This window comes from Scyliorhinus canicula, chromosome 10 (genome assembly GCF_902713615.1).
Source record: "Scyliorhinus canicula chromosome 10, sScyCan1.1, whole genome shotgun sequence".
NCBI classification, from domain to species: domain Eukaryota; kingdom Metazoa; phylum Chordata; class Chondrichthyes; order Carcharhiniformes; family Scyliorhinidae; genus Scyliorhinus; species Scyliorhinus canicula.
The window spans coordinates 25,205,615-25,233,057 of NC_052155.1; the positions used below are offsets into that span (position 1 = coordinate 25,205,615).

The 27,443-nt window shown below is 49.4% G+C and overlaps 1 protein-coding gene across 1 annotated transcript in view; it reads left to right on the forward strand.

The window, feature by feature from the left end:
- Positions 1-21,364, forward strand: part of lama1 (laminin, alpha 1) — a 422,130-nt gene extending 400,766 nt beyond the window's left edge. Inside the window, exons 62-63 of the mRNA XM_038808722.1 lie at positions 17,445-17,667; positions 20,859-21,364. Of these exons, the coding sequence (XP_038664650.1) occupies positions 17,445-17,667; positions 20,859-21,019 (384 nt within the window). The 3' untranslated portion in view covers positions 21,020-21,364. The remainder of the gene's footprint in view (positions 1-17,444; positions 17,668-20,858) is intronic.
- The last annotated feature ends 6,079 nt before the right edge of the window (positions 21,365-27,443 follow it).

Genomic DNA, 27,443 nt, shown 5'->3' on the forward strand with positions numbered 1-27,443 from the left:
TTAAATACGGGACTTAAGTGCTGGATCCCCTACTGGATCGTTCTAGTTCTAGGACAGGCAGGAGGCCGGCGGCGGCCAAGTTGTTGAGGGGGTTTATGGACGAGATAGGAGGAGTGGATCCCTGGAGGTTCAGGAAGCCGAGGGCTCGGGAGTACTCTTTTTTCTCCCATGTGCATAGGGTTTATTCCCGTATTGATTTCTTTGTCCTGAGTAGGGGACTGGTCCCGAGGGTGGAGGAGGGTGAATATTCGGCTATTGCGATTTCGGACCATGCTCCGCATTGGGTGGATCTGGAGATGGGGGAGGTGCGGGATCAGCGCCCGCTTTGGCGTCTGGACGTGGGGTTGTTGGCTGATGAGGAGGTGTGTAGGAGGGTCCGGGGATGTATCGAGAGGTACCTCGAGGTCAATGATACTGGGGAGGTCCAGGTGGGGATGGTGTGGGAGGCTCTGAAGGCAGTGATTAGGGGGGAGCTGATCTCCATCCGAGCCCATAGGGAGAGTGGGGAGAGGAGGGAGAGGGAGAGACTGGTGGGGGAGCTGTTGAGTGTAGATAGGAGTACGCGGAGGCCCCGGAGGAGGGATTGCTGGGGGAGTGGCGTAGCTTGCAGGCCAAGTTTGATTTATTGACCACCAGAAAGGCGGAGACACAGTGGAGGAAGGCGCAGGGAGCGGTCTACGAGTATGGAGAGAAGGCGAGCAGGATGCTGGCGCATCAGCTTCGCAAGCGGGACGCGGCTAGGGTGATTGGTGGAGTGAAGGATAGGGGTGGGAATGTGGTGCGGCAGGGGGCAGAAGTCAATGGGGTCTTTAGGGACTTCTACAGGGAACTGTACCGGTCGGAGCCGCCGGTGGTGGGAGGGGGAATGGAGAGCTTTTTGGACAGGCTGTGATTTCCAAGGGTGCAGGAGGAGCAGGTGGAGGGACTGGGGGCGCCGATCGAGTTGGAGGAGCTGGTCAGAGGGATTGGCCACATGCAGTCGGGGAAGGCGCCGGGACCGGATGGGTTCCCGGTTGAATTTTATAAGAAATACGCGGACCTGTTGGGCCCCCTGTTGGTTCGGACCTTTAACGAGGCATGGGAGGGGAGTGTTTTGCCCCTGACGATGTCACGGGTGCTGATTTCCCTGATCCTGAAGCGTGATAAGGACCCCTTGCAGTGTGGATCATACAGGCCAATTTCACTGCTGAACGCCAAGTTGCTGGCGAAGATCTTGGCCACTAGAATAGATCACACGGGTTTTGTGAAGGGGAGGCAGCTGAACACTAACGTGCGACGGCTGCTAAATGTGATAATGATGCCGGTGGCAGAAGGAGAGGTGGAGATTGTTGTGGCATTGGCTGCGGAGAAGGCCTTTGATAGGGTTGAGTGGGGGTACTTGTGGGAGGTGTTGGAGAGGTTCGGGTTTGGGGTGGGGTTTAGTAAATGCGTGAGGTTGCTGTACGAGGCCCCGATGGCGAGTGTAGCGACAAAAGGGAGGAGGTCCGAGTACTTCAGGCTCCACCGTGGGACGAGGCAGGGGTGCCCCCTGTCCCCCTTGCTTTTTGTGTTGGCAATTGAGCCTCTTGCCATGGCTCTCAGGGAGTCGGGGATGTGGAGGGTTCTGGTGCAGAGTGGGGAGGAGCACCGAGTGTCGCTGTATCTAGATGACTTGCTGCTGTATGTAGCAGACCCGGTGGGGGGAATGCCGGAGGTGATGGAGATTCTTGCTGAGTTTGGGAGTTTCTCGGGCTATAAATTGAACCTGGGCAAGAGTGAGCTGTTTGTTGTACACCCGGGAGATCAGGAGGAGGGGATTGGTAGGCTCCCGCTAAAGAGGGCGGTGAGGAGTTTTAGGTACCTGGGGGTTCAGGTGGCTAGGAGTTGGGGGACTCTGCACAAGCTCAATTTTACTAGGTTGGTGGAACATTTGGAGGAAGAGTTTAAAAGGTGGGACATGCTGCCGCTGTCGTTGGCGGGTAGAGTACAGTCCGTTAAAATGACGGTGCTCCCGAGGTTTTTGTTTTTGTTTCAGTGCCTCCCCATTTTCATTCCGAGGGCCTTTTTTAGGAGGGTGAACAGCAGCATTCTGGGATTTGTTTGGGCGCACGGGACTCCGAGGATAAGGAGGATCTTTTTGGAGCGGGGCAGGGATAGAAGGGGGCTGGCGCTGCCCAACCTCTCTGGGTATTATTGGGCGGCTAACGTCTCGATGGTATGTAAGTGGGTAATGGATGGGGAGGGGGCAGCATGGAAATGAATGGAGAGGGCGTCCTGTGGAGGCACGAGCCTGAGGCACTGGTAATGGCGCCGTTGCCGCTCCCTCCAACGAGGTACACTACGAGCCCGGTGGTGGCGGCTACCCTCAAAATTTGGGGGCAGTGGAGGCGGTACAGGGGGGAAGTGGAGGGCTCGGTGGAGGCCCCGCTGCGGGGGAACCACCGGTTTGTCCCAGGGAACATGGATGGCGGGTTCCTGGGGTGGCACAGGGGGGGCATTAGGAAGTTGGGAGACCTGTTCATTGATGGGAGGTTTGCGAGCCTGGGTGAACTGGAGAAGAAGTTTGAGCTCCCCCCGGAGAATATGTTCAGGTACCTTCAGGTCAAGGCGTTTGCTAGGCGACAGCTGGAGGGGTTCCCTTTGCTGCCCCCGCGGGGGGTATGGTATAGGGTGCTTTCGTGGGTGTGGGTCGGGGATGGGAAGGTGTCTGACATCTACCAGGTGATGCAGGAGGTGGAGGAGGTGTCAGTAGAGGAGCTGAAGGCTAAGTGGGAAGTGGAGCTGGGGGAGCAGATTGAGGAGGGGACATGGGCGGACGCCCTGGAGAGGGTGAACTCCTCCTCTTCATGTGCGAGGCTTAGCCTCATCCAGTTCAAGGTGCTGCACTGGGCTCACATGTCCGGGACGAGGATGAGCACGTTTTTTGGGGGTGAGGACAGGTGCATTAGGTGTTCGGGGAACCCAGCGAACCATGCCCATACGTTTTGGGCATGCCCGGCACTGGGGGAATTCTGGCAGGGGGTGGTGAGGACGGTGTCGAGGGTGGTAGGGTCCAGTGTCAAGCCAGGCTGGGGACTCGCGATATTTGGGGTTGGGGTGGAGCCGGGAGTGCAGGAGGCGAAAGTGGCCGATGTTTTGGCCTTTGCGTCCCTAGTAGCCCGGCGGAGGATCTTGCTGCAGTGGAAAGATGCGAGACCTCCGAGCGTGGAGACCTGGATCAATTACATGGCGGGATTCCTTAAGCTGGAGAGGGTCAAATTCGCCCTGAGGGGGTCGGTACAAGGGTTCTTTAGGAGGTGGCAGCCTTTCCACGACTTTCTGGCTCAACGATAAGGAACTAGGTCAGCAGCAGCAGCAACCCGGGGGGGGGGGGGGGGGGGGGGGGGGGGGGGGGGGAGGAATCGTGGGGGAAAAGGGAAGGGGGTGGGGAAAGGGAAGGGGGTGGGGAAAGGGAAGCGGGGGAGGGAAAGTGAAGGGAGGGGGAGGGGGAAAGGGGGGATGGTGTTTAAGTTAATTTGCTTATTGTTAATTTATTTTGTTGTTTATTGGGTTTGGGGGGGGGGGTGGGGGGTTTTGTTACATGCGGTGTTACAGGTGCCGGGGGGTGTTTATTATTGTTATTAGTATTATTGTTCTGTTGATATATATTTTTCAAAAAATTCCAATAAAAATTATTTTTGAAAAAAAGAGTTTGAGGGTCCCCTACACCCAACACCCATGGGCAATGTCACCTCCCACATACACATGGACATTACCACCCCCCCCCCCCCCCAAATGATGTCATCTGCTGCGGGGTCACTGGGGGTCCCCCATTTCAGTCCATCCCATGCCCCCTTTCAGGACTCCCACTCTTCAACCTTCGAGAGGCCCCTCTATTCCTGCCCTTCAATGCCCTCCCTCTACCCTTCACACCCCTCTCACCCTTCCGGTCATGGGCATGGCCCCGTCAGACCCCGACCCTTGGCAATGCCAGCTGCTGGCACCCTGGTCGTGCTCCTCCCAGCCTGCCAGTGCCAACCAGGCACCATGGTAGCGCCAGGGTAGCAGTGCCAAGATGTCAGCCTGGCAGTGCCATGGTGGCCAGATGCCAGGGGAAAGGCCACGGTGCCCTGATCCTGACCACCCAGGGGCCTCCAATGGCCTGGGAGACCCAGAGGCACCTTTCCAAAACGTAGACCCGGTTGGAGTCTCCCTGGGGAGCTGGGGGGCCGATAGATGCCGGGAGCCAGTTAAATCCGGCGACAGCCCGTTTCAGTGGGTTTGTAAACCCACTAAGTCATGCAAGACTGGGTCCCGCCCATAATGCAACAACCATCGGGAAGCTCAGAGGAAGCCTCTCCCGGAATCTACCGGCCACGTCCAGCTCCGATTCCAGCATTAATACATTGGGAAAACATAAACTGATCTCTTTGACCAGGATCACCTCGCCTAATGTCCTTATGTGCCACAGTGTTTTGTCACATAATGGCAGCACGGCAGCACAAGTGGATAGCACTGTGGCTTCACAGCGCCAAGGTCACAGGTTCGATTCCCCACTGGGTCATTGTCTGTGCGGACTCTGCACGTTCTCCCCGTATCTGCGTGGGTTTCCTCCGGGTGCTCCGGTTTCCTCCCACAGTCCAAAGACGTGCAGGTTAGATGGATTGAACATGATAAATTGCCCTTAGTGACCAAAAAGATTAGGCAGGGTTATTGGGTTACGGGGATAGGGTGGAAGTGAGGGCTTAAGTGGGTCGGTGCAGACTCAATGGGCCGAATGGCCTCCTTCTGCACTGTATGTTCTATGTTCGAATACTGCTAGAAAGCATCTTGGAGAAAGGTTAACGGCATTATATAGAACATAAAACATAGAACAGTACAGCACAGAACAGGCCCTTTGGCCCTCGATGTTGTGCCGAGCATTGATCACCCTACTCAAACCCACGTATCCACCCTATACCCGTAACCCAACAACCCCCCCTTAACCTTACTTTTTAGGACACTACGGGCAATTTAGCATGGCCAATCCACCTAACCCGCACATCTTTGGACTGTGGGAGGAAACCGGAGCACCCGGAGGAAACCCACGCACACACGGGTAGGACGTGCAGACTCCGCACAGACAGTGACCCAGCCGGGAATTGAACCTGGGACCCTGGAGCTGTGAAGCATTTATGCTAACCACCATGCTACCGTGCTGCCCCATATAAATGTAAGTTATTATGATATGTATAGTGACATAACACTGGCCATTGATCACATAAAAGGACAAGGGCAGCAGACAAATGAGAACACCAACACCTGGAAGTTCCCCTCCAAGCCACTCACCTGTTTGATTCAATGGCCTCGTTGCGTCCGGCTTGGTGTCGGGTGGAGGCTGCTGAATCTCGCGAGAGGCCTTCATCGAGAATCACGATGCTCCAAAAGTCTTGTGAGATTCCCGTCGTGATCTGGTTTTCACTCTCGCTGGGAGAGATCCAATCGCGAATATTCAAGTGATCTATTAGGCTCATTTAATTAAATATGTGCGTGCCCAATTCGCCCGGGGCTGGGATGACTGGCCTCACGAGCGAGACCTCAACCGGGCGTTTGGTACAGCTTCACAAAGTTGTATTGGCAGGTGGGGGGGGGGCTTTCACTGGGGAGGTGAGGCATCCAGGTACCCGGGTAGTCGGGCACTGGACAGGGTGGCAACTTGGCACTCACCCTGGACACCTTGACACTACCAGCCTGGCACCTTGGTGCTGCCAGCCTGGCACTGGCAGGGGCACTGCCATGCTGGCAGTGCCATGGTGCCTAGGTTGCCTGTGCTGGGGGTCGGGCCTGGGGTGGCTTTGACCATAGGAGCATAAGAGGTGGGGTGAGAGGGACTCAATGACTCCGGAAGAGGTAAGATGGGTGAAGTGGGGGGGCCCTGAGGCCGCTGTGGGGGTGCAGAGGGGGGTCGATAGACCAGGGCTTCCTTTAAAAATGGTGCCTCGATCTGCGAGTGGTCGTCCTGCACCTTTGAGTTGAGCTTAAAGAGTGGCCTCGGCTGGGAGTGCCGCCAAGGCCAAAGAAAAGGTAAAATGCCATTGAATATGGGGGGGGGGGGGGGGGGGGGGCAGCGGCGAGAAACGCGCCGTTCAGCAGAACTTAACTTGAGTCTGAATCATGCCCACCATCCTGAAATATATCACTGTTCCTTCACTGTCACTGGGCTAAAATCCTGAAACTCCCTCCCTAACAGCACTGTGGGTGTACCTACACCTCATGGACTGCAGTAGTTCAAGATGGCAACTCACCACCACCTTCTAAAGGGAAATTAGGGTTGGGCAATAAATGTTGGCCTAGCCAGTGGCACCCGCATCCCGTGAATGAATTAAACCTTCAGTCAAGAAACCTTTACCTGCCTCAAGTTTCACAGCACTAACTCTCCCCTGTGTAAGTGAAGCAGTTTAAATCCTCCTGAAGCTATTTAAATTGTGCTGAGCTACTTATAGCATTCCACTAGCCATCCTCTGTGCCAGAAAAACTCTCAAATTGCAGACGGTGGAAAACCAGGAATATTGAGTGTGACAGGAATGTGTCTGGACCTACGGCAATTTCTCGGCTGTAGTGCCACTCATATGTCACAGTGGGGGTGCGGCATTGTGGTATTGTCACTGGACTAGTAATCCAGAGATGCAGAATAATGCTCTGGGTCCCAGTTCAAATCCTACCACGGGAGATGGTGAAATTTGAATTCAATAAAAAGATCTAGAATTAAAAGTCTAATGATGACCATGAAACTATTGTCAATTGTCTTAAAAACTCACCTGGTTCACTAATGCCCTTTAGGGAAGGAAATCTGCCGTCCTTACCTGGTCTGGCCGACATGTGACTCCAGATCCACAGCAATGTGGTTGACTCTTAAGTGCCCCTCAAGGGCAATTAGGGATGGGCAATAAATGCTGGTACAGCCCCATGAACGAATAACAAAAAAAATACCCCTGGGCTATGGCAGACAAATGCATCAAGTCTATAGATAGATATGCTTAGTACTGCAACAACCACAGCTTGCATTCATGTAGCACCTCTAATTAGCCCGGGATGTTTAACAGGAGCATTATCAAGCAGCGTTTAACATAATAATATTTATCGTCACAAGTAGGTTTACATGAACACTGCAATGAAGTTACTGTGAAAAGCCCCTAGTCGCCACATTCCGGCGTCTGTTCGGGTACACAGAGGGAGAATTCAGAATGTCCAATTTACCCAACAGTACGTCTTTCAGGACTTGTGGGAGGAAACCGGAGCACCCGGAGGAAACCCACGCAGACACGGGGAGAACGTGCAGACTCCACACAGACAGTGACCCAAGCCGGGAATCAAACCTTGGACCCTAGCGCTGTGAAGCAACAGTGCTAACCACTGTGCTACCATGCAGCCCAAAACAGAGAGGAAATTAGGAAATATTAGGCTGAAAACTTTGCCAAAGAACTTTAAGGTGTGCGTTATGGAGGAGAATCTATAACTAGGTCTCCCTATTTAAAAATAAAGGATCACACATTTAAAACGGAGATGAGGCAAAACCCTTTTTTCAGAAGGTCATGACTCTTTGGAACTCCACTGTAAAGGTGGCGGATGCAGGGTCTTTGAATATTTTTAAGGCAGAGGTGGATAAAAAACCAACATAAGTGTACTTTACCTGAATGCTCGTAGTATAAGGAATAAAGTAAATGAGTTGATGGCGCAAATCATCGTGAATGACTATGATTTAGTGGCCATTACTGAAACATGGTTAAAGGATCGTCACGACTGGGAGTTAAATATCCGAGGGTATCAAGCTATTCGGAAGGACAGAATGGATGGTAAGGGAGGTGGTTGTAGCTCTGTTATTTAAGGATGACATCCGGGCAATAGGTAGGGATGATATCGGTGCTATGAAGGATAAGGTTGAATCCATTTGGGTGGAAATCGGGAATAGTAAGGCGAAAAAGTCACTGACAGGAGTAGTCTATCGGCCACCAAATAGTAACGTTATGGTGGGGCAGGCAATAAACAAAGTGATAACTGATGCATGTAAAAATGGTACAGCAGTTATCATGGGGGATTTTAATCTACATGTCGATTGGTTTAACCAGGTCGGTCAAGGCAACCTTGAGGAGGAGTTTATAGAATGTATCCGCGATAGTTTCCTAGAACAGTTTGTAATGGAACCTACGAGGGAACAAGCGGTCCTAGATCTTGTCCTGTGTAATGAGACAGGATTGATTCATGATCTCATAGTTAGGGATCCTCTCGGAAGGAGCGATCACAATATGGTGGAATTTAAAATACAGATGCAGGGTGAGAAGGTAAAATCAAATACTAGTGTTTTGTGTTTAAACAAAGGAGATTACAATGGGATGAGAAAAGAACTAGCTAAGGTAGACTGGGAACAAAGACTTTATGGTGGAACAGTTGAGGAACAGCGGAGAACCTTCCAAGCAAAGGTTTATACCCACAAAAAGGAAGGACGATAGAAAGAGGGAAAATCGACCGTGGATATCTAAGGAAATAAGGGAGAATATCAAATTGAAGGAAAGAGCATACAAAGTGGCAAAGATTGGTGGGAGACTAGAGGACTGGGAAATATTTAAGGGGCAACAGAAAGCTACTAAAAAAGCTATAAAGAAGAGTAAGATCGAGTACGAGAGTAAACCTGCTCAGAATATAAAAGCAGACAGCAAATGTTTTTACAAATATATAAAGCAAAAAAGAGTGGCTAAGGTAAATATTGGTCCTTTAGAGCTATGCTTCTCAAACTATCTGATGTGGCGTACCGGCAGTTTTTTTTTTCAATGTGCCAGGGACCGGTGAGCGAAATAAGCCAATCCAACTGGGGGTTCGGGGGGTGGGGATGTGAACCCCCAGAAATTTTTTTGAGATATATCTTATTGCAGGGGCAATTATATTACATTATATTATATTATTGCAAATATAATGGCTATATTTGCAATAATATAATATAATGTAATATAATTGCCCAGCCCCCAAGCACGGCCCGAGGACGCAACCCCCCCCCCCCCCCAGCACGGCCCGAGGACGCAACCCCCCCCCCCCCCCAGCATGGCCCGAGGACGCAACCACCCCCCCCAACCCCCAGCACGGCCCCGAGGACGCAACCCCCCCCCCCCCAGCCCCCAGCACGGCCCGAGGACGCAACCCCCCCCCCAGCACGGCCCGAGGACGCAAACCCCCCCCCCCCAGCACGGCCCGAGGACGCAACCCCCCCCCCCCCCCAGCACGGCCTGAGGACGCAACCCCCCCCCCCAGCCCCCAGCACGGCCCGAGGACGCAACCCCCCATCAGCACGGCCCGAGGATGCAAACCCCCCCCCCCCCCCAGCACGGCCCGAGGATGCAACCCCCCCCCCCCCAGCACGGCCCGAGGACGCAACCCCCAGCCCCCAGCACGGCCCGAGGACGCAACCCCCCATCAGCACGGCCCGAGGACGCAACCCCCCCCCCCCCCCCGGCACGCCCGCCCCGCTCAGCACGAGGACGGAACCTTGGAACGCCCCAGCCCCAGCTCCAGCTCCAGCTCAGCACTCACCTTTGCGCAAGTGTGAAAGTGTTTCTTTTCTGGGAGTACTCCACGTACCGGCAGACGACGGCTCGCGTACCGGCACCGGTACGCGTACCACACTTTGAGAAGCACTGCTTTAGAGGATGAGAAGGGAGTTTTAATAATGGGAGATGAGGAAATGGCTGAGGAACTGAACAGGTTTTTTGGGTCGGTCTTCACAGTGGAAGACACAAATAACATGCCAGCGACTGATAGAAATGAGGTTATGAGAGGTAATGACCTTGAGAGGATTGTTATCACTAAGGAGGTAGTGATGGGCAAGCTAATGGGGCTAAAGGTAGACAAGTCTCCTGGCCCTGATGGAATGCATCCCAGAGTGCTAAAAGAGATGGCTAGGGAAATTGCAGATGCACGAGTGATGATTTACCAAAATTCACTCGACTCTGGGGTGGTCCCGGTGGATTGGAAAGTAGCAAACGTGACACCACTGTTTAAAAAAGGAGGTAGGCAGAAAGCAGGAAATTATAGGCCAGTGAGTTTAAATTCGGTAGTAGGGAAGATGCTGGAATCTATCATCAAGGAAGAAATAGCGAGGCATCTGGATAGAAATTGTCCTATTGGGCAGACGCAGCATGGATTCATAAAGGGCAGGTCGTGCCTAACTAATTTAGTGGAATTTTTTGAGGACATTACCAGTGCAGTAGATAACAGGGAGCCAATGGATGTGGTATATCTGGATTTCCAGAAAGCTTTTGACAAGGTGCCACACAAAAGGCTGCTGCATAAGATAAAGATGCATGGCATTAAGGGTAAAGTAGTAGCATGGATAGAGGATTGGTTAATTAATAGAAAGCAAAGAGTGGGGATTAATGGGTGTTTCTCTGGTTGGCGATCAGTAGATAGTGGTGCCCTCAGGGATCCGTGTTGGGCCCACAATTGTTCACAATTTACATTGATGATTTGGAGTTGGGGACCAAGGGCAATGTGTCCAAGTTTGCAGATGACACTAAGATGAGTGGTAAAGCGAAAAGTGCAGAGGATACTGGAAGTCTGCAGAGGGATTTGGATAGGTTAAGTGAATGGGCTAGGGTCTGGCAAATGGAATACAATGTTGACAAATGTGAGGTTATCCATTTTGGTAGGAATAACAGCAAACGGGATTATTATTTAAACGATAAAATATTAAAGCATGCTGCTGTGCAGAGAGACCTGGGTGTGCTCATGCATGAGTCACAGAAAGTTGGTTTACAAGTGCAACAGGTGATTAAGAAGGCAAATGGAATTTTGTCCTTCATTGCTAGAGGGATGGAGTTTAAGACTAGGGAGGTTATGCTGCAATTGTATAAGGTGTTAGTGAGGCCACACCTGGAGTATTGTGTTCAGTTTTGGTCTCCTTACTTGAGAAAGGATGTACTGGCGCTGGAGGGTGTGCAGAGGAGATTCACTAGGTTAATCCCAGAACTGAAGGGGTTGGATTACGAGGAGAGGTTGAGTAGACTGGGACTGTACTCGTTGGAATTTAGAAAGATGAGGGGGGATCTTATCGAAACATTTAAAATTATGAAGGGAATAGATAGGATAGATGCGGGCAGGTTGTTTCCACTGGCGGGTGAAAGCAGAACTAGGGGGCATAGCCTCAAAATAAGGGGAAGTAGATTTAGGACTGAGTTTAGGAGGAACTTCTTCACCCAAAGGGTTGTGAATCTATGGAATTCCTTGCCCAGTGAAGCAATTGAGGCTCCTTCATTAAATGTTTTTAAGGTAAAGATAGATAGTTTTTTGAAGAATAAAGGGATTAAGGGTTATGGTGTTCGGGCCGGAAAGTGGAGCTGAGTCCACAAAAGATCAGCCATGATCTCATTGAATGGCGGAGCAGGCTCGAGGGGCCAGATGGCCTACTCCTGCTCCTAGTTCTTATGTTCTTATGATAGATTATTGGTAAACAAGGGGGGAAGAGGTTATCAAGGGGCAGGTGGAATGCAGATATGCGGTTTTTGTTTTTATTCATTTACAGGATGTGGGTGACGCTGGATAGCCCAGTATTTATTTTCCACCCTAAATTGCCCTTCAGTAGGTGGTGGTGAGCTGCTTTCTTGAACTGTTGCAGTCCATGAGGTGTAGGCACATCCACAGTGCTGTTAGGGAGAGTGTTCCAGGATTTTGAACCAATGACAATGCAGGATCGGTGATATATTTCCAAGTCAAGGTGGTGAGTGACTTGGAGAGGAATCTCTAGGTTGTGGGGTTCCCAGGTATCTGCTATCCATGTCCTTCTAGATGGTAGCGGTCGTGTGTTTGGAAGGTGCTGCCGAAGGAACCTTGGCGAGTTCCTGCAGCTTCTCTTGTAGATGGTACACATGGCTGAAACTGTTCACCAGTATTGGACAGTAAGAAGTCTTACAACACCAGGTTAAAGTCCAACAGGTTTGTTTCAAACACGAGCTTTCGGAGCACGGCTCCTTCTTCAGGTGAATGGAAAGGCTTGTTCCAGAAATGTTTATATAGACACAGTCAGAGATGCCCCGGAATGCGAGCACCTGCAGGCAATCAAATCATCAAAGATGCAGAGAGAGAGGTAACTCCAGGTTAAAGAGGTGTGAATTGTCCCAAGCCAGTTCAGTCGGTAGGCCTCTGCAAGTCCAGGCTTGTTGGTGGGGGCCGAATGTAATGCGACATGAATCCCAGATCCCGGTTGAGTCCGCATTCATGCGTGCGGAACTTAGCTATAAGTTTTTGCTCAGCAATTTTGCGTTGTCGCGTCTCCTGAAGGCCTCCTTGTAGAATGCTGACCCGGAGATCAGAGGCTGAATGTCCTTGACTGCTGAAGTGTTCCCCAACTGGAAGGGAACAGTCCTGCCTGTTGATAGTCGCACGATGCCCGTTTATTCGTTGTCGCAGTGTCTGCATGGTCTCGCCAATGTACCACGCTTCGGGACATCCTTTCCTGCAGCGTATGAGGTAGACTACATTGGTCGAGTCGCACGAGTATGCGCCGCGTACCTGGTGGGTGGTGTTTCCACGTGTAATGGTGGTGTCCATGTCGATGATCTGGCATGTCTTGCAGAGATTACCCTGGCAGGGTTTTGTGGTGTTGTGGTTGCTGTTCTGAAGGCTGGGTAATTTGCTGCAAACAATGGTTTGTTTGAGGTTGCGCGGTTGGGCGGAGAAACTACGACATCTTCTTCGCAGCCTCCAACACATCATCAGCGAGGATGGACATCTTGCCAAGGTCATCCCCACACCCCCACTACTGGCCTTCAAACAACCGCGTGGTACATTGGCGTGGTACATTGGCGAGACCGAAGCGTGGTACATTGGCGAGACCATGCAGACACTGCGACAACGAATAAACGGGCATCGTGCGACTATCAACAGGCAGGACTGTTCCTTCCAGTTGGGGAACACTTCAGCAGTCAAGGACATTCAGCCTCTGATCTCCGGGTCAGCATTCTACAAGGAGGCCTTCAGGAGACGCGACAACGCAAAATTGCTGAGCAAAAACTTATAGCTAAGTTCCGCACGCATGAATGCGGACTCAACCGGGATCTGGGATTCATGTCGCATTACATTCGGCCCCCACCAACAAGCCTGGACTTGCAGAGGCCTACCGACTGAACTGGCTTGGGACAATTCACACCTCTTTAACCTGGAGTTACCTCTCTCTCTGCATCTTTGATGATTTGATTGCCTGCAGGTGCTCGCATTCCGGGGCATCTCTGACTGTGTCTATATAAACATTTCTGGAACAAGCCTTTCCATTCACCTGAAGAAGGAGCCGTGCTCCGAAAGCTCGTGTTTGAAACAAACCTGTTGGACTTTAACCTGGTGTTGTAAGACTTCTTACTGTGCTCACCCCAGTCCAACGCCGGCATCTCCACATCATGGCTACCAGTATTGGAGGAATTGAATGTTTGTGGAAGGAGGAGCAATCAAACGGGGGCTGCTTTGTCCTGGACGCTGTCGAGCTTTTTCAGTGGTGTTGGAGCTGCACTCATCCAGGCAAGTGGAGAGTATTCCATCACACTCCTGACTTTTGCCTGGTAGATGGTGGAAAGGCTTTGTGGGGTCAGGAGGTGAATTTCTCGCTGCAAGATTTCTAGCCTTTGACCTGCTCTGGTAGTCATAGTATTTATATGGCGAGTCCAGTTCAGTTTGTGATCAAACATAACCCCCAGAACATGGATTCAGCGATGGTAGTGCCATTAAATGTCAAGAGGCGGTGGTTAGATCCTCTCTTGTCGGAGATGGTAATTTTAGAAAGCCAGAGACATCTGGGCGTGCAGGTCCACAGATGTTTGAAAGTGGCAACACGTGGACAAGGTAGTCAAGAAAGCATATGGAATGCTTGCCTTCATTGGACGGGGCATCGAGTGTAGAAACTGGCAAGTCATGTTACAGTTGTATAGAACCTTAGTAAGGCCGCACTTGGAATATTGAGCACAATTCTGGTCACCACACTACCAGAAGGATGTGGAGGCTTTGGAGAGGGTGCAGAGGAGGTTTACCAGGATGTTGCCTGGTCTGGAAGGTGTTAGGTATGTGGAGAGGCTGAATAGACTTGGGCTGTTTTCATTAGAATGACGGAGATAGAGAGGTGACCTGATAGAGGTCTACAAGATTATGAAGGGCATGGACAGAGTGGATTGGCAGGCACTCTTTCCCAGGGTGGAGGAGTCAGTCACCAGCGGCATAGCTTTAAGATCCATGGGGCAAAGTTTAGAGGAGATGTGCGAGGCAGATGTTTTACACAGATGGTGGTGAGTGCCTGGAACGTGTTGCCAGGGGAGGTTGTGGAGCAGATACATTAACGGCGTTCAAAAGGTATCTCGACAAATTCATGGATAGGATGGGAATAAAGGGATATGTTACTAGGAAGTGCTGACGGTATTGGCCAAGGGTGGTATCATGACCAGTACAGGCTTGGAGGGCCTAAGGGCCTGCCCCTGTGCTGTATTGTTCTTTGTTCTGTTCCTGGCATGTTTGTGGCATGAATGTTACTTGAACAATGATTAGCCACGATCTTATTAAATGGCAGAGCAGGCTCGAGGGATGAAAAGGCCCCCTGTTCCTTGTTCGTATGTATGCTCAGCTCATATGATAACGGTGGAGAGGCCCAGGGATTTAAGAATGAATTAATGCACTTAAAGGCCTCAGCAGATGAATGTTGGCCGCCCATGATGGACAAATGAAAGCTGGGCTTCCCCAAAAGGGCCAGTATTGGAGGAATGCAAATATCTCAGAGGGTTGAGGGGCTGGAGTTACGGAAACATGGAGAGGTGAGGCAATCGAAGTATTTGAAAATAAGGGCTCTGCCGGATCAGGAGCCACTGAGAGTGGAGGAGCACAAGGGTCTTACTGCAAGTTACAACAGAGATCTGAATGAACTCAAGTTTATAGAGGGTGCAAGGGTGGAGGATGGCCAGGAAAACTCGGAATAGCACGTGATCTTGATTGACGTTTCTTGGTCCACGGCTGCAATCGAAACAAAAGCTGAGGATGTTCATGTCTGGACAGTGTTCCTTAAGCAGACTTAAATAGTTAGGAGTGGACAGCTAATATTCACAATTTACTGTTTAATAATAAGATGCATAGTCCAAAATCTCTTGCAACTCCATTCATTAATTTTGGAAACCACAGCGTGTGGTGTGAATGATCCATGTAAACAATTCCCTCACGGAGTTCCTGCTGGCACTCATCCAGGCAAGTTAGGAATTGAGGCTCCGCAGAAAGGATTGTGGGATATGAAATGCCTTTTTTACCCTTTTGATAGTCCAGTAGTTTAAATTAATCAGACGTGAACGGAAGCTTCCTCAGCATCAAAGGCTTTGGCTGGGGTTTTCTGGCCCTGCCCGCCACCGGGATCTTCCACTCCCATTGATGGGTATTTGGCTGGCCTACCGCAACTCCCGAGGAGGGTCCCATCACCGAGGGGCCTGGAAAATCCCAGCCTTTGTTTGATCCTGGGCAGCAAGAAACTCTCTCGGATTAAATGCACAGAGCTACTTTTTCTTCAAAGAACCTGTAATTTAACTAATGGTAGGATCAAATATTACTGGGGCTTCATTCCAAACTCACCATCTGTTGCAATATTCTGTTTCTACCACAGAAAATCAGTGCCTGAAGGAAGTAAGGAGATGATTTGTAGTTTGCTGTAGTGTGAGGAGCCCTTTCCCATTCTCCAGCATCCTGTGTTGGAAGGCCTGGGGTTACTGAAGCACAATTTGGTGGTTCCCAGCTCGAGATGAAGCTTGTTTAGGCCATCATGTTTTCACCTGCATGTTTGTGGTGGGAAAGATCAGACTGTATTCTCAATGCAAGTGATAAGGTTCATCTACCCCAGCCCTTCTATCTCAGGAAAGGCAAGAGAATTGGCGATCATCAGCTCTCCTAAAAGCCTTTCAAACCACAATCCAATTCTATCATCTGGTTATCACAATGTCTTGTGCTTATATGCTGTGTGATAATTCCTGTCTGCCTGACAGTAAGTGGGATAGGGGTGTATAAGAGGTTTGCAAGAATGGTTCCAGGAATGAGAAGCTCCAGTTGTGAGGATAGATTGGAGAGAATGGGACTGTTCTCCTTGGAGAGAAAAAAGGCTAAGCGGAGATTTGATAGAGATGTTCAAAATCAAGAGGGGACTGGGCAGAGTAGATAGGGAGAAACTGTTTCCCCTCACAAAAGAATCACAAACGAGAGGGCACAGATTTAAAGTGCTTTGCAAAAGAAGCAAATTGATGTGAGAAAAATATTTTTCACACAAGTGGTTATTTTTTTTCAACCTTCAAAGTTAATGTCTGGTATAGAAGATTTAGGAAAGCCTTTAAAATACACCTATCAGAGTTGGGCAGAATTTGTGTATGTTAGGAGGTCGATGTGTATTTGTTGTAGGATTTTGAGCCTGTTCTTTGTCATCTGCGGTGCCCAGGCCCCATTCTGTTGTCCGTTCCTTTCCTACTGAGGGGTGGCCCAGAAGTCAAGTTTGTTCGCTGTGCTTCATGGTCTTTCAGTAAGATCTGCATTCATGGAGGGAAGCTTGGAATAAAAGCAAAAGATACGCTTGCAGCCTGTCGCCCGAGGCTCAGTCCCTTGGACTGTGCTATATTGGGCGGCCACAAGAAACATCGGATCTGGAAACGACCTTCTGCGGAATGAGAAATTCCTGGCCAACAATTGCGAGGTCACCATTTGACCCTTGTGGAACATTTTCCCATTTTGTTGCTCCTTCTGTGCCAATTCTTAATCCACACTAAATAATTTAGCTTAAATGTAATACAAACTTTGCCTTTTAATCCCCATTTAAGGCTATTTTGTTTATGGAAAACATTAATATAATGTCGATGTCGACATTTTGATTTTGTTCCATATTCTGCACACAGTTATGCACATAGTTCAATGGTTAACCATGTGGAAGTGCTTAAAAATTAACTTCAGTTTCTCAGACATTTTCCCCCGACGAATTACATTAATCCCATTTCATTTCAGTTAACCCTTTCTTTACTTCTCTGTTCTGTTAAAAGGGTTCCACAAACCAAAATGCCTGAAGTAAATATACACTAACTTCTACACGTTGGGTGTAACTCTCAAAACTCTTTTCCGCCCCACCATCATCACATGCATTGCTGCCACAGTTTGAGGATACAGAGGGGCAATGTATTCTTAGCCAGAACCATCCTTCTCTCTCACCAGCGGCAGGGGGACACATGTAAGCAATTGGCGTTCATTCATGATTGCCAGATCCTCCATTTGGGAGAGGCAGCCTTCCTGTGGTCCATTAGAAACTAAGCATTTTGCCATGTTGAAAAGCGTGGGCAGCTTATCCCCCGAGTGCATTGCCAGTGTTCCGCTGTCTTGGGGGTACAATGCGCATCTGGAAGAGGACGATCTTTTCATTCAGCCTAGCAAGTTAATGTCTAGTAGGGAGGATCCTTTCACTGTTGAGGCTTTGTTTCTTTCAGGTTCTGTTCCACGTGAATAATGGAGCTGGAAGAATTACAGCCAGATATGAACCCCAGGATTCAAACCAGCTGTGCAATGGGGAGTGGCATAAACTGCGAGCCAATAAGAGCAAGCATCGTATTGCACTGATGGTGGATGGTGTTACCGTGCAGGCTGATAACCCTTATATTCAGTCAACATCTGCAGACACTAATGATCCAATTTATGTAGGAGGCTACCCCGGTACGTATTACTGTAGCTTTATATTAACAGATTTGAACAAATCATTTGCACGTTATCCACTGCATGTAGTCCAGTTCTGCTTCTTGGAAAACCTTGTCAGCACACATTGTAGTGGTCAACATTTAGATCATAACAACAACAGTGAACTATTTGGAGTGAGACTTCAAATTGAAAAGAATCAGATTGCAAACCTGTGAAAAAAGTAGAGTGGTTTTTCTTTTGACGTGCATACACCAAAACAGACTGAACGAAAGGCGGGATTTTCCGGCTGGAAAAATCAGTTCAATTTTTCGGACTGGAGGATCCTGCCGGCAGCCAATGTCAAGCCGCCTCCGTCACAGGAAAACCGGGGAGGATGAACGGTTCCGGACAAAATCTGACTCCCAAGTGAATGAAACTTGGCGGGCCCAATTTTAGTGTTGGCTATGCTGCACGCACAGACGTAATGGAGCAAAAAAAAGTGTGCAGGTGACTAGTAAAGTCTTCAGGTGGGACTTTCCAGCACTGCCAATGGCGGATGTGAAGGAAAAGTTTGGAGAGCGGCTTTCTGCCGTCCCTCTCGCACCTTGCCAGCTGCTGGTGGGACTGGAAAACCCCAGCCAATAACCCTTTTAGCATTGTCACATGCTCCTCTGGTGACAATAGAAGCAAATGCAAGAAGCTTGAGCCTGAAGTAGGAGGATGCTTCATGACAGAGTGGCTCAGCACTAACAGACGCTTTCTGCATCTTTTTTTTAGACCAATGCCACGCCACTCCTTACCATCTGGGTATTGCTAGGTTCCACCGTGCCATAAATATTAAAAATGGACAGCCAGCAACTTACAAAAAATCATAGAATCATAGAATTTACAGTGCAGCAGGAGGCCATTCGGCCCATCGAGTTTGCACCGGCTGTTGGAAAGAGCACCCTACCCAAGGTCCACACCTCCACCTTATCCCCATAACCCAGTAACCCCACCTTACACATACGGCAATTTTGGACACTATGGGCAATTTATCATGGCCAATTCACCTAACCTGCACATCTTTGGACTCTGGGAGGAAACCGGAGCACCCCCACGCACACACGGGGAGAATGTGCAGACTCCGCACCGACAGTGACCCAAGCCAGGAATCGAACCTGGGACCCTGGAGCTGTGAAGCAATTGTGCTATCCACAATGCTACCGTGCGTTTTACTTTATTTTCCACTCACTTTTTACCACTTGCTCCCACTGTTTAGGTTAATGCTTTTGTAGAGTTAGCTTTGCAGCCAATCCCACCGCCAAGTGGGAATCATGATTTATTTATATTACCCGTTAAGACTATTGAAACAAAAAAAATAGGTCCAGCAAAGAGAATCTGCTTTTTCAATGCCTTCAATGAAACATGTAGAAGTATCCGGTGAAGATCACGGACTGGGATCGGATGAATCGAAGGCCCTTTAAAATGATGGGCGGGGCCTGATTCTGGGATTCCCCTGCCCATTCCCAGGTTGTCTGATTTTCAGGAGAATCCTCAAGGAATGTGGGCTGGTTCAGATCAAAAGCTCTCACCCGGCCACTCCCGACTTGGGAGGCTGCTTTGCAGAGGTACGGTATGTCTTAATCCTCCACAATTTCCGTGAAATTGAGCCAGGTTTTTGAAGACTGGTGGTTCACAGCACCTCAGTGCACCAGAGTCTGCATGAGTTTTGAATGTGTGTTCCTTATTACCCCCTCCCATGCCAAGATATGCCCTCTACCCACTCCTGATGGCCCCTCATGCCTCCTATGCCAAGCTTATGATGCTCCCATGTCGACTGACGTGTACATTTTTAAAAAGCTTTAAAAACAGAATTTCAGTCACTACTTACTATGTAAAAGAAAAGTCCTTTCACTGTAGCCCAATGAAAGTGGACTCTTCCGTGTGCTTTGCTGGACCCCAGAAATCCATTACTCTGGTGAAATACCTGAGCCCCAGAGGAAACATTATTTGCTTGACATCGCTGGCTCTCTGATCTCTGCTGTCAATTTCACAGTGTTAGGAATGTTTAGTTTATGTTGTAGATACTTTACTTTTATTGGGCTGCAGTGAAATTACTTTTTTAACATAGCAGAAAGTAATGAATCATAGAATTTACAGTGCAGAAGGAGGCCATTCGGCCCAGCGCGTCTGCACAGGCCCTTGGAAAGAGCACCCTGCCCAAACCCACACCTCCACCCTATCACCGTAACCCAGTAATCCCACCCAAACTTTTTTGGACACTTAAGGGCAATTTAGCATGGCCAATCCACTTAAGCTGCACATCTTTGGACTGTGGGAGGAAGCCGGAGCACTCGGAGGAAACCCACGCACACATGGGGAGAACATGCAGACTCCACACAGACAATGACCCAAGCCGGGAATCAAACCTGCGACCCTGGAGCTGCAAAGCAACTGTGCTAAACACTGTGCTACCATGCTGCCCAATGAATTAATGTTCTTTTAAAGCTTTTTCTGACATTCTGTTGACACTGTTGGGTTCATTGGTTCTATACAGTGTATAGGGCATCAATGGGCATGCTACATCATTCATCATGTGAGGTTTAGGCAGTGAATGGTAACAGGCTATTTGTACATTGGTGGGGAGCATAGGCCAGTAAGGTTTAGATCCTTATCCACCGTCTGTATGCATTTAATCCATCACTCAATAGTGATTGCTAGCCGGGCTCCTGACTAATTAACATCCTTGTAGGTCAAGGAATCCTAAGTCGAATAGAAGTATTTTATCAGGGACTGTACCTGTTCCCGGTCTGCTCCTACTTCTTGACTTCTCTGCTGAAGGCAAGTCCTTGGTAATTATTCGTCAACCACAGCAAAATGTCGTGCATTTTACTGCAGGCACAACAAGGGAGCAGGCCCCAATCTACCTCAGCTGGAACAGGGATCGAATCCCAGGCTCTTGGCGCAGATCTGACCAAAGCACTAGCTGACTAGTCAACTGAGCTAACTAGCCCATCAACTGAGCTAACTAGCCAGTCAACTCAGCTAACCAGCCACCATTCCTGCGCTATCTTATTCATTGCTCAGTACCGAAGATCAAACATAAAAAAGCAGCAATTCAAAATTGTAACAAACTTTCAACGTTAACTGCAGCACTCAACTTGATTCTCAATTTGCCGCATATTGTATGCACTGTTTTCAGCCAACTCAGCACATGTTAATAAGCGCATGTTTATCTGTTGACACAGCTAACGTGAAGCAGAATTGTCTGACCACTCAAAAGCCATTCCAGGGCTGCATGAGAAACCTCAAGCTGACAAAGAACCAACAGATCGAGGCCTTCGACTTCAGCAGAGCCTTTGACCTCCGAGGGGTCTTCGCTCATTCTTGTCCTGGTCTCGAGCAGTAGCCTCCAGGATTGTCCTCCCAGCTCAGAGAATCTTATCAAGCTACCGGAGCCATACTTATTTCCTCACTGTATTAATCACCCGCCTTCACTCAGGACACACACGCATCTTAAACCAACAAAAGTTGCTGTTTATGACAGATGCTTCACTAAAAGCTTTCGTACTGTACAACAAGTACCTCCATTTAAAAAAAACATTAATGGCATCAGGATGATTTTTTAGTTCTGTTTACAATCCATGTTTACAATTGATTTTCTTTTTGACAGTATTTACTGAAATGTTAATCCTTGTTCTTTTTGAATATTTAATCATTTTTGTAATTAAAATGCAAACATGATTCGAAGATACACTGCAGTTTTGGTGTTGTTTGTATTTACAAAATTTATAGAAACTTTCAGGAAACTGTCTTTTATTAAAAAAATATTTTTTATTTCAAACACATCATCACGTAACACCTCAAAGTAAACATAGTACATCCAGTTTGTTCACTTTTTACCCTTTAAAACCGTAACCCATCCTCCCTCCACCCTGGTGATAAACAATTTGTCAAACATGGACAGAAACAGCCTCCACCATACCTATTGCCCCTCCTCCAACCTCCTGATGTAAATCCCTCAACCACGTTGCGACCCCAGGCAGGACCACTGACCTCCAGTTCAATAATATCTGTCGCTGGGCAATCAGAGAGGCGAAGGCCACGACATTGGCCCCGTTCCCCTCCCGCAACCCCAGCGCCTCTGACACCCCAGAAATCACCACCAGAGGGCACGGCATCATCTTAACCCCCACAATCCCTGACAAGCTCTTGAATGGCACCTCCCAAAACCTATCCAGCTTTGTACACCCCCAGAACATGAGCATGGTTCACCAGCCCTCTCCCACCCCTCTCGCACGCATGCTCTACTGGGAAAACCCGCTCCTCCGGGTCTGAGTCATGTACCACCTTAAATTGTGTAAGGCACAGGAGGAGGTCGAGTTGATCCGTGCATTATTTGACTCCAGACTCCCCACCACATTGCGATCCCCAGCTCTTCCTCCCACTTCCGCTTGATCCCTTCCACTAGCACCAGCCTCTTCTTCCGCAACCACCTGTAGATATTCCCAATTTCCCTTTGCCCCCACTTGTCCGGGGCCAATAACTTCGCTAGCAATCTATACTCCGGCAACTGAGGGAACGAGAGCAGTTCCGTCCGCGCAAAGCCCTGCACCTGGCAGTATCTAAACTCACTCCCCCTCGGTAGCTCGTCCCTCTCCTCCAACCCTGCAAACTTGCCCTCTACAAACAACTCTCTTACCTGCTCTATCCCTTCCCCCTACCGCCTCCCATACATCCCATACATCGCCTCCAGTATAAACCTATCGTTCCCACATATTGGAGTCAATACTGACATTTGCCCCAGTTTAAAGTGCCTCCTCAACTGGATCCAAATCTTAATTGTAGACTCTACCACATGGCTGCTCGTATATCTCCCCGAGGTAAATGGAAGCGGGGCCGTCACTAGGTCCCTCAGACTCGTCTCCCTACAACAGTCCTCCTCCAGCCAAACCCCACTACCCTCACCACTGTCTCACCTTCTCGGCATTCGCTGCCCAATAGTAATGCAACAGGTTTGGGAGTGCAAGCCTCCCCTCCTGCCTCCTTCTTTGCAACAAGGCCGACTTACCCTCGACGTCTTGCCTGCCCAAACAAACTCGGAAATCAGTTCGTCGAGCCGCTGGAAAAACACTGGAAAATTGGAAGGGATTGAAAAATAAACAAAATCTCGGCAGCACTTTCATCTTCTCCGTCTGTACCCCCACCGCCAGTATCAGATGCAGGGCATCCCAACTTTTCAGACCTCTAACCCCGTTTACCAACCACATCAGATTCCACTTATGCATAGTTCTGCCCACTCATGTGCCACCATGAATCTCCAGATATCGAAACCCAAGTCTGGCCACCTTGAATGGCAAGACCCCAAATTCACACTTCTCCCCTGGGCGTTCGCCAGCAAGATCTCGCTTTTCCCAATAAGTCCATATTTCTCCCCATACTTTCCAATGGATTCACCAGATACAATAATAAATCACTGGCCTATAAAGACATCCTATGATGCCTACCCACCACCCCCACCCACCCCGCCCTCACAATCCCCCACCACTTATTAAAGGCTCAGAGTGCAATCGGCAAGGGTTCAATCGCCAATGTGAACAACAATGGCAACAACGGCTATCCTGATCTTGTCCCCCCCACACAGCCTAAAATATCTCAAATTTGTCTCATTCGTTCTCATACTCACCGTTGGGGACACATACAGTAGCCATACCCAAGCAACGAACTTTGGCCCAAACCCAAACCTCTGAAGGATCACGAACAGGTACAGCCACTCCACCCGATCAAAGACCTTCTCCGTATCCATTGATGCGATTATGTACGGCACACTCCCATGCGAAGGGGCCATGACCAAATTCAATAAGCCCCTGATATCGCCAGACAGCTGTCACCCCTTCACTGATCCTCCGAGACCACATCCGGCACACACCCCTCCAATCGCCTTGGTAACAGCATCGGCAACACTTTCATCCGTATTCAATCACAAGATGGGTCTGTAAAACCCACACTCTGTCAGATCCTTGTCCTTTTTCAGGATCTGTGCCAGAGTAGACGGCAACTCCCCCCTTTCCAACGATATTTCAATGCAAGAGGCCTAAGGGCAAGGCAGATGAACTCAGGGCATGGATAGGTATATGGGACTGGGATATAACTATTACTGAAACATGGCTAAAGGAGGGGCAGGACTGGCAGCTCAATGTTCCGGGTACAGATACTATAGGAAAGGTAGACTAGGAGATAGGAGAGGAGAGGGAGTTGTGTTTTTCATAAGGGACAACATCACAGCAGTACAGAGAGAGGATATATCCAAGGGTTCCCCCACTGAGTCTATATGGATAGAACTAAAAAACAAGATGGGTGAGATCACTTTGATAGGACTGTACTATTGGCCCCCAAATAGTCAGCGGGAAATCGAGAAGCAAATATGTAAAGAGATTACAGATAGCTGCTGGAAAAATAGGGTGGTAATAGTAGGGGACTTTAACTTTCCCAACATTGACTGCGACTGCCATAGCACTAGGGGTTTGGATGGAGAACTTTGTCAAGTGTGTTCAGGAAGATTTCATCATTCAATATATGGATGGCCCGACTAGAGAGGGGGTAAAACCTGACCTCCTCTTGAGGAATAAGGAAGGGCAGGTAATGGGTGTTAGTGAGGGATCACTTTGGGACCGGTGACCATAATTCCATTAGTTTTAAGATAGTTCTGGCCCAAAAGTTAAAATTCTAAATTGGGGCAAGGATAATTTTGATGGTATTAGATGGGAGCTTTCAAAAGTTGAGTGGGGGAAGCCTGTTTACAGGCCAGGGACAGCTGGTAAGTGGAAGTCTTTCAAAAGTATGTTAACTAGGGTTCAGGGTGAGCACATTCCTTATGAGTGAAGGGTAAGGCTGGTAGACGTAGGGAATCCTGGATGATTCGGGATATTGAGGTCATGGTCAAAAGGAAGAAGGAGGCATGTGACATGGGGCAGCACGGTGGCACAGTGGTAGCACTGCGGTCTCACGGCATCGAGGTCCAGGTTCGATCCCGACTCTGGGTCACTGTCCGTGTGGAGTTTGCACATTCTCCCCGTGTTTGCGTGGGTTTCGCCCCCATAACTCAAAGATGTGCAGGCTAGGTGGATTGAACACGCTAAATTGCCCCTTAATTGGAAAAAATGAATTGGGTACTCTAAATTTATTTTTAAAAATGTATGTGCAGCTCGGATCAAGTGGATCCCTTGAAGAGTATAGGGCTTGTCAGAGTAGAGTTAAGAGAGAAATCAGGAGGGTAAAAAGGGGAACACGAGATTGTCTTGGCAGATAAGGCAAAGGAAAATCCAAAGAGCTTTTACAGATACATAAAGGACAAAAGAGTGACTAGGGAGAGAGTAGGGCCTCTTAAGGATAAACAAGGTCCTCTATGTGCGGATCCACAAGGGATGGGCGAGGTCCTAAATGAATCGTCCTCGTCAGTATTTACTGTTGAGAAAGGCACGAATGTTAGGGAAATTGGGGAAATAAAAACTGATGTCTTGAGGAGTGTACCTATTACAGAGAAGGAGGTGCTGGAGGTATTAAAACGCATCAAGATAGATAAATCCCCCGGGCCTGATGAAATGTACCCCAGGACGTTGTGGGAGGCTAGGGAGGAAATTGCTGGCCCCCTAGCTGAGATATTTGAATCATCGATAGCCACAGGAGAGGTCCCTGAAGATTAGAGGGTAGCAAACGTTGTGCCCTTGTTTAAGAAGGGCTGTAGGGATAAGCCCGGGAACTAATGACCGATGAGTCTTATTTCTGTTGTGGGTAAGTTGGAAGGCATTCTGAGGGACAGCATCTACAGGCATTTAGACAGGGAAGGGCTAATTAGAGAAAGTCAGCATGGCTTTGTCAGGGGAAGGTCATGTCTCACGAATTTGATTGAGTATTTTGAAGGGGTAACCAAGAAGGCAGATGAGGGCAGTGCTGTCGACGTTGTCTACATGGACTTTAGCAAGGCCTTTGACAAGGTATCGCATGGTAGGTTGTTGCAAAAGTTTAAATCTCACGGAATCCAGGGTGAGGTAGCCAATTGGATACAAAATTGGCTTGGCGACCAAAGCCAAAGGGTGGTTGTGGAGGGTTGTTTTTCAAACTGGAGGCCGATGACCAGCGGTGTGCCTCAGGGATTGGTGCTGGGTCCACTGTTATTTGTGATATATATAAATGATTTAGATGAGAATGTAGGAGGCATGGGTAGTAGGTTTGCAGATGACACCAAGATTGGTGACATAGTGGATAGTGAAGAAGGTTATATGGGATTGCAATAGAATCTTGACCAATTGGGCCAGTGGGCCGATGAATGGCAGATGGAGTTTAATTTGGATAAATGTGAGGTGTTGCATTTTGATAGATCAGATCAGGGCAGGGCCTACTCAGTTATTAGTAGGGAGTTGGGGACAGTTACAGAACAAAGAGATCTAGGAGTACAGGTTCATAGCTCCTTGAAGATGGAATCACAGGTGGACACGGTGGTGAGGAAGGCATTCAGCATGCCAGGTTTTATTGGTGAGCATATTGAATACAGGAGTAGGGACATCTTGTTGAAGTTGTACAAGACATTGGTATGACCACATGGAATACTGTTTTCATTTCTGGTCATCCTATTATAGGAAGGCTATTGTTAAACTGGAAAGAGTGCAGAAGAGGTTTACGAGGATGCTACCAGGACTTGATGGTCTGAGTTATAAGGAGAGGCTGGATAGGCTGGGACTTCTTTCCCAGGAGCGTAGGAGGCTTATAGAGGTTGAACTTATAGAGGTCTATAAAATAATGCTGTAAACATCTATGACTCTATGACCTTATCCCCCAAGAGCCAGCCGTCCTTCCTGGAGTGCTCCTCGAAGAGGGCGGGGTGACCGACTGCTCCAGGATGTAGCTGTTGTGCACACTTCCCAAGAAACGGGCGCACACATGCATTATTCTCATCTGGTGGTCACAGGTGAGCTGCATTCTGAGGGAGTGGAACCCCTTTCGGTTAACATAGGGCACCCTCAGATGGCCCGGTGAGCGCAGGGCAACTTGCATGGCATCTATTACCCCCTGGGCCTGGGGGCATCCCAGTGATGGCCGAGAAAACTGCTGACCGGGCATCTTGTTGGGCTTGGTCCATGTCAAAGATGATGTTGTTTTCCGCCCGGGCATACAGGGCATCCGTCACCTGCCGGACACACCTGTGGGCTGTGGCCTGTGGCCTGTGAGATCCCACAAAGGTCCCCACTCGAGCCCTGGAATGATCCTGAAGTGTAAGGTCAGGACTGCAGCGACCCTGACAGCACCGGGAGCAGATGCTTCTCTTCCACATGGTGCGAAGTCCACGAGGAGATGGCGCAGGTATCACACTGTCTCCTTGTTGAGGCGGAGCCTCCTGCGGCACGCGTTGCCCGTCATCTATTCGAATGACCATCAACACCAGTACACCCTGGGCCGTCGCGGGACTCCCCCTCTGGGACCGTCCCTGGTCTGATGGGCGGCCGAGTCCTCAGGATGCGGAGCAGCATCTGGCACATGGGCCGCTGCCTCGAGCATCTGTAGACGTTGCTGCTGGAGCTGTCTCCGGGGTCTGACCACCAGGCCTAGCAGCAGAGCCATGAGGGCAAGTTCTTTGCCCAACATCCCTGCCATAGCATTCAATATCTGTAAGGCATTGGGAGAGGGTGTTAGACTGACTAACAGCGGTGGCTTCCACCCAGGGACTCTCCATTCCCCCACTGGTCCTCACCCGGAATGCCCTGCAAACGCACACCCGGCCTCAGCAGGCCCCCCTCACCGGACCCCAGACCCCGTACCCCAGACACCCGCTCACACGT